The 5,588-nt window shown below is 59.6% G+C and overlaps 1 protein-coding gene across 2 annotated transcripts in view; it reads right to left on the minus strand.

Annotated features, from left to right (window-relative positions):
• Window positions 1-5,588, minus strand: part of SCARB1 (scavenger receptor class B member 1) — a 72,073-nt gene that overhangs the window by 35,624 nt on the left and 30,861 nt on the right. For both annotated transcript variants that reach the window (XM_027766327.1, XM_027766326.1), the window contains exons 2-3: window positions 3,493-3,650; window positions 648-789 (exon numbers count right to left, since the gene is read on the minus strand). In XM_027766327.1, the coding sequence (XP_027622128.1) occupies window positions 648-789; window positions 3,493-3,650 (300 nt within the window). The remainder of the gene's footprint in view (window positions 1-647; window positions 790-3,492; window positions 3,651-5,588) is intronic.

Here is a 5,588-nt window from a genome sequence, read left to right on the forward strand (position 1 = left end):
GCCGAGGCCTGGACCCGGCAGCTTGCTTCCTCACTTTGCCTTTCTCTCTCTGTCTCTCTCCGTTTGGTCAAATCAGAAACGACAACAAACGAAATTAAATAAATAAATAATTCTTAAAAAAAATAATAAAATCCCAAGAGGAGAATGGAGGAGTCGAGATTGAGAGTCGCCGCCCTCCCCAGGGGGTGATTTCTCGCTTGCTGTCTCTCTGGCGAGTGCATGCGCCCTATAGCAAAAGTCAGTCTCTTAAAAAAAAGAACATTCTGGGACCAGCAGGCCGTGGCACCTCACTGGGGGACTGTGCGTGTCCCCTGCGGGACTCCACTAGGGGGTGCCCAGGTCCCTCCAATCAGACACCTCCGTGTGAGAACCACCGAGCTGGGCCCTGCATGCCCTCGGAGGGAGCCAGCCTGGGGTGCTCCTGGGAACCCCACACAGAACGAACTGTCCTCCACGCCACTACTCCCCGACTCCCGCCCCCAGCCCATTTCCCGGGGCACCCCTCACTCGGCTCCAGGCCCCACCTCAGGGGACCTCAGGGCGGGAGGGAGGGAGGGCAAGTGACCCTGGCCAGTCACTGGCCTTCGCCCGGGACAGTGGGGACCGCACCGGGCCAGAGCCTCGCGGGCGCAGGCAGGGCAGCTCACCAGGACCAGGATGTTGGGCATGACAATGTAGTCGCTCTCCAGGCCGCGGGACTTGGCGGGCTGGAACCGGAAGCTGCGGTACTCGAGGTAGGACACCGTGTCGTTGTCGTTGAAGGTGATGTTGCTCTTGTGTCTGAACTCCCTGCGGGGAGAGGGAGGTCAGCGTCGTGGCAGGGGTCCCTGGGAGGGCCAGGCGCGGCCCCGGGCCGATGGCACCGATGCCAGGCACAACTGCCTTCTGGCGCCTGCGCCTCCTGCTGTGCCCCCCCCACCTCTGACCTGCTCACCCTCGCCTGCCCCCAAGGTCTGAGCCGCCTCACGGAGCACCCTGACCCCAGGGTCGCCTCCCAATCCGGCTGCCGCCTTCCCTCACCGCTGGGGGACCACACCTGCCTCCCTGGCCCGTCCGGCCCTCACCTGGGCACAAACGCCCTCCACACACCCTGCCCCGCCCTGCTGCACTCCTGAGCTCACACACGGCTCCACCCGCTCATCTCCACCTACCCCAGTGCGAGCACGAGTCCCCGGGACAGGAGCCTCTGCCCACTGTGCTCACTACCCGCGAGCCCGTGCCCAGAGCAGCAGCCGACAGCGAGTAGGTGCTCAGCAAACACCCGAGTAGGTGCTCAGCAGACACCCGAGTAGGTGCTCAGCAGACACCCACCGACCGAGCCAGTGAGCACCTGTGTGCCCACGCACTGCCCTGGCCGGCGTCCACCCAAACCCTGGCTTGTCTGCGTTTCCATCCCAGTTTTCCAGAGCCTCTCAGGCACCGGAAACTTCTCTGCCCGCCCCTGCCCCAGGAAGCCCCCGCAGGGTCAGCCACACCTCATTGGGACACCCCCAGCTCCACCTGCCATGGTTACAGGTTCCAGGTTCCAGGTTCCAGGCCCGAGGCCCGAGCAGTGCTGGCAGCCAGGCTTGGGGTCCCACACCCATGCCTCGCACCCCCATGTGACCTGGGTACCCTGGTCGGCCCACCCTGACCCCACTCGCCTCCACTGTAACACGGGGACAGTCATGTGGAGGCAGGAAGGTCAGGACTCCCAAGATAGAGTGTAGGTGGGGCCAGCAGGTGGCGTGATGGCTACGTCACTGGACTCTCATGTAGCTGACTGTGGCTTGAACTCACACCAGGCGCGTGTACGTGCATGCCCAAGAATGGAGGAGAAGGGATTGCAGCGTGGCCATCCCCCTGGGGGGTGATTTCTCACTTTCTGTCTCTCTGTCGAGGACACGCGCCCTACAGCAAAAACCTCTCAAAAAAGTTACATAAAAAGTAAGAGCCGTTGCAGTCCATGGAGCTCCATAGAGACAGCGCCAGGCAAGTGAGAGCCAACGGGTAAGTGAGAGCCTCGCGGAGGACAGATAGCTAACCATGGGCAAAGGAGAGCCTAAGACGCCGAGAGGCAAATGCCATCATACGCATTCTTCGTGCAAACTTGCCGGGAGGAGCACAAGAAGCACCCAGATGCTTCAGTCACCTTCAGAGTTTTCTAAGAAGTGCTCAGAGAGGTGGAAGACCATGTCTGCTAAAGAGAAAGGAAAGTCTGAAGATATGGCAAAGGCGGACAAGGCCTGTTATGAAAGAGAAATGAAAACCTATATCCCTCCTAAAGGGGAAACAAAAAAGAAGTTCAAGGATCCCAATGCACGCAAGAGGCCTCCTTCGGCCTTTTTCTTGTTCTGTTCTGAATATCGCCCAAAAATCAAAGAACACCCTGGCCTATCCATTGGTGATGTTGCAGAGAAACTGGGAGAGCTGTGGAATCCCACTGCTGCAGGTGATACACAGCCCTATGAAAAGAAGGCTGCTAAGCTGAAGGGAAAATACGGAAAGGATATTGCTGCATACCGAGCTAAAGGAAAGCCTGATGCAGCAAAAAGGGGAGTTGTCAAGGCTGAAAAGAGCAAAACATTTCATGGACACAGAAATGATGATAATGTGTGTCATAATATCTTTGACTGGATTAATATGCAGGATGAAGACGAAGATGATGATGAGTAAGTTGGTTCTAGCGCAGGTTTTTTTCCTTGTCTATAAAGCATTTAACCCCCCTGTACACAACTCACTCCTTTTGAAGTGAATGTTGAAATGTAAGGCTGTGTGAGACATGTTTTTAAACTGCAGTGTCTTTGTGTGCTGTCAGCACCTACCGACTGTGACTTGAGCGAGCCCTGTCCTGGTGGTATTTTCAGTGGCCACTGACCTTGCCTGGGACAGATGGGGGTTGGAAATTGGCACGGACATTTAAAGCAGGTTCTTGTTGGTGCACGGCACAGATTAGTTATGTGCGGGGATGGTAGTTTGTCCATCTTCAGCTGCCCCTGATGCAGCTTATACGAAATAATTGTTCTGATAACTGAACACCACTCTGTAACTGCAAAAATGTTGCAGCTGTTTTGTTGACATTCTGAATGCTTCTAAGTAAATCCAATTTTTTTTTTCAATTAAAAAAGAAAGATGGGACCAGCAGTTAGTGTAATGGCTATGTCGCTGGACTCCCATGTCGCTGACCACAGTTCAAGTCCTGGACTCGGTGGCTTACACTCACGCCGGGCACGTGTGCCCAAGATCCCCGAGAGGAGAATGGAGGAGAAGGGATTGCCGCGTGGCAATCCCCCCTGGGGGGTGATTTCTCGCTTTCTGTCTCTCTGTCTCTATCTTTCTGGCGAGCGCACGCACCCCATAGCAAAAACCTCTCCAAAAAAAAAAGAATAAATTAATTAATTAATGAATTTCCGGCACCCCCACCCCATTCCGTGCCTGGCCTGCTCCGGAATGCCCCCAGGACCCGGCCAGCAGCCCTGCCCGCCATGCCAGGACCCCCCCCGCCGGCCTCACCTGTACACATAGGGCCCGCGCTCGCGCACCTGCGGCTTCTCGCCCTTCAGGATCTCGTTGGGGTTGAGGACGTCGAAGAAGTAGACAGAGAGATAGAAGGGGACGGGGATCTCCTTCCACATGTTGAAGGACAGGCTGGTGGGGTCGATGCGCACGTTCTGGGGACGGACAGGACAGACAGGCATGAGGAGGTGCTGCCACCCGCCACGGCTCCACAGCTGCCCCGTGGCAGGCACCGCCAGCCCCCACGGCTCCCGGGCTGCAGCTTGGGGAGGAAAGCCCCCGCCCAGCTCTGCCCCGCGGGGTGATGCGGTCGGGGCGGGCCAGCCATGCTGCTGCCAGCCCTCCTGAGCGCCGCCAGCCAGCGCCAAGCAAGGGACCAGGCCAAGGGGCCAGGCCCACCCACGGGCCTGCTCGGTGGCAGTCCAAGAGCTGCAGGCATGTGAGCCCGGGTGTCCATACGCATCATTAATTCCTGGACGTGTGTGCTGAGCTGGTGAGGGGGAGGGAGGGACAGGCGAGGCCCAAGCGAGAGGAGGGACAGGCCCGGGCCATGGGAGAGGAGAGATAGGCCAGGCCCACGAGAGAGGAGGGACAGGCCCGGCCCACGGGAGAGGAGGGACAGGCCCAGCGCCTGGTGGGGTCCTTGCCGTGGTAGGGGAAGGGCCCTGAATGACAGCGAAACGCAAGGCTCGAGACAGGTGCGGACACCAGACAGGTGGGGGTGAGGGAGCTTGAGACGGCCTTCGGGTAAGCCAGGAAATGTCAAGACACAGACACGGCTGGCTGTTGTGGCCTGGTGGTTAAGGAGCCAGGTGCCACAGGCTAACCGCACAGTTCAAATCCCAGCCTGGTGGCTTGAACAGCATACCGCCTGCCACGCCTGGCCTGCTATCGCACGGGGCCCCCACGCCCACCCACTCCTGGCCTGGCCACGGCCCCCACGTCCACTCAGGTCGGGCCTGGCCCAGCCCTCAGACACAAAACGAGGCGGCCAGGGCAGCTCACGTCACCTCTGCCCCTCTTCTGAACATGGCCTTCCAGGACAAGGACAGCCACCCCCACTGTCCCCAAACAGGCAGAATCAGCAGAGGCCCGAGGGAGGCAGAAGGCCAGAGCTGGCGGTCAGGTCTGACCCCACATCCCCCAGCGGGAGCGGGTCTGGAGGCAGCCCAAGCCCGAGGACGCCCTGCTGGGCCAGCTGCCCAGTGAGGTTCCCTGAGGCCCGGCTCTCCCATCTGCACGGCAGGCCTGGTGACACCGTGGCCACTGTGGTCTAGGCCGGCCTTCGCGGCACTGTCGTGAAGGAAGGTAACCCGCTACCACCAGGTAAATGCCAGGGCCCAGCCGCTAAGGCACAGCTCCTGGGCGGCCTGACACATGCCGGGCGTGCGCATCTGTCACCCGGGAGCAGGGGCCTGTGCTGTGACGAGAGCACGCTGAGCCTCTCTCTCCGTCTCTCCGTCTCTCTCATGCACGGGTGCACCCTCCTTCATTAGAAGATTGGGCAGGCCCTGTGGCTGGGTGGTTCACGGAACTGGACCCCACGTGGCCGACTGTAATCCCAGTCCTGGTCCTGGTGGCCTGAGGACCACCCCAGGTGCATGGACGCATGTGCCCAAATCCCCACCGGACCACGCCAGGGGCTGCGTTCTCCTCCTGTCTCTGTCTCTATTCCCCCTTCTGAGTTCATGCACCTTCTGATAACTAAAAAAAAAAAAAAATGGGAGAGGGTCAGTCCGTGGCATGGTGGCTAAGGCAGCGGGTCCATGGCCAGCTATGCAGTTCAAGTCCCGGCCTGGGAAGCCTGTAAAGCACAGCACCACGCGTGTGTGTGTGCCCACGGTCCCGAGCGGACGAGGAGGGGACACGCGGGCCGTGTCTCACTGATACGCACACGTGTCACAGAGCAGGTCAAGACGCAGACTGGGTGTCAGATCAGGAGTCGGGGTTCTCTTGGACTAATCGAGTCAGAGTCAGCCTGCGGGTGAAGTGGCTGTTTACCGGGACGAGACTCCCGCCACCTGTGAGCACCCAAGTCCGCTTACGCAGAGGCAGGCGCGACCCAGCAGAGGCAGGCGCGCACCAGCAGAGGC

Source organism: Tupaia chinensis, unplaced genomic scaffold (genome assembly GCF_000334495.1).
Source record: "Tupaia chinensis unplaced genomic scaffold, TupChi_1.0 Scaffold142542_1, whole genome shotgun sequence".
In the NCBI taxonomy this organism is placed as follows: domain Eukaryota; kingdom Metazoa; phylum Chordata; class Mammalia; order Scandentia; family Tupaiidae; genus Tupaia; species Tupaia belangeri.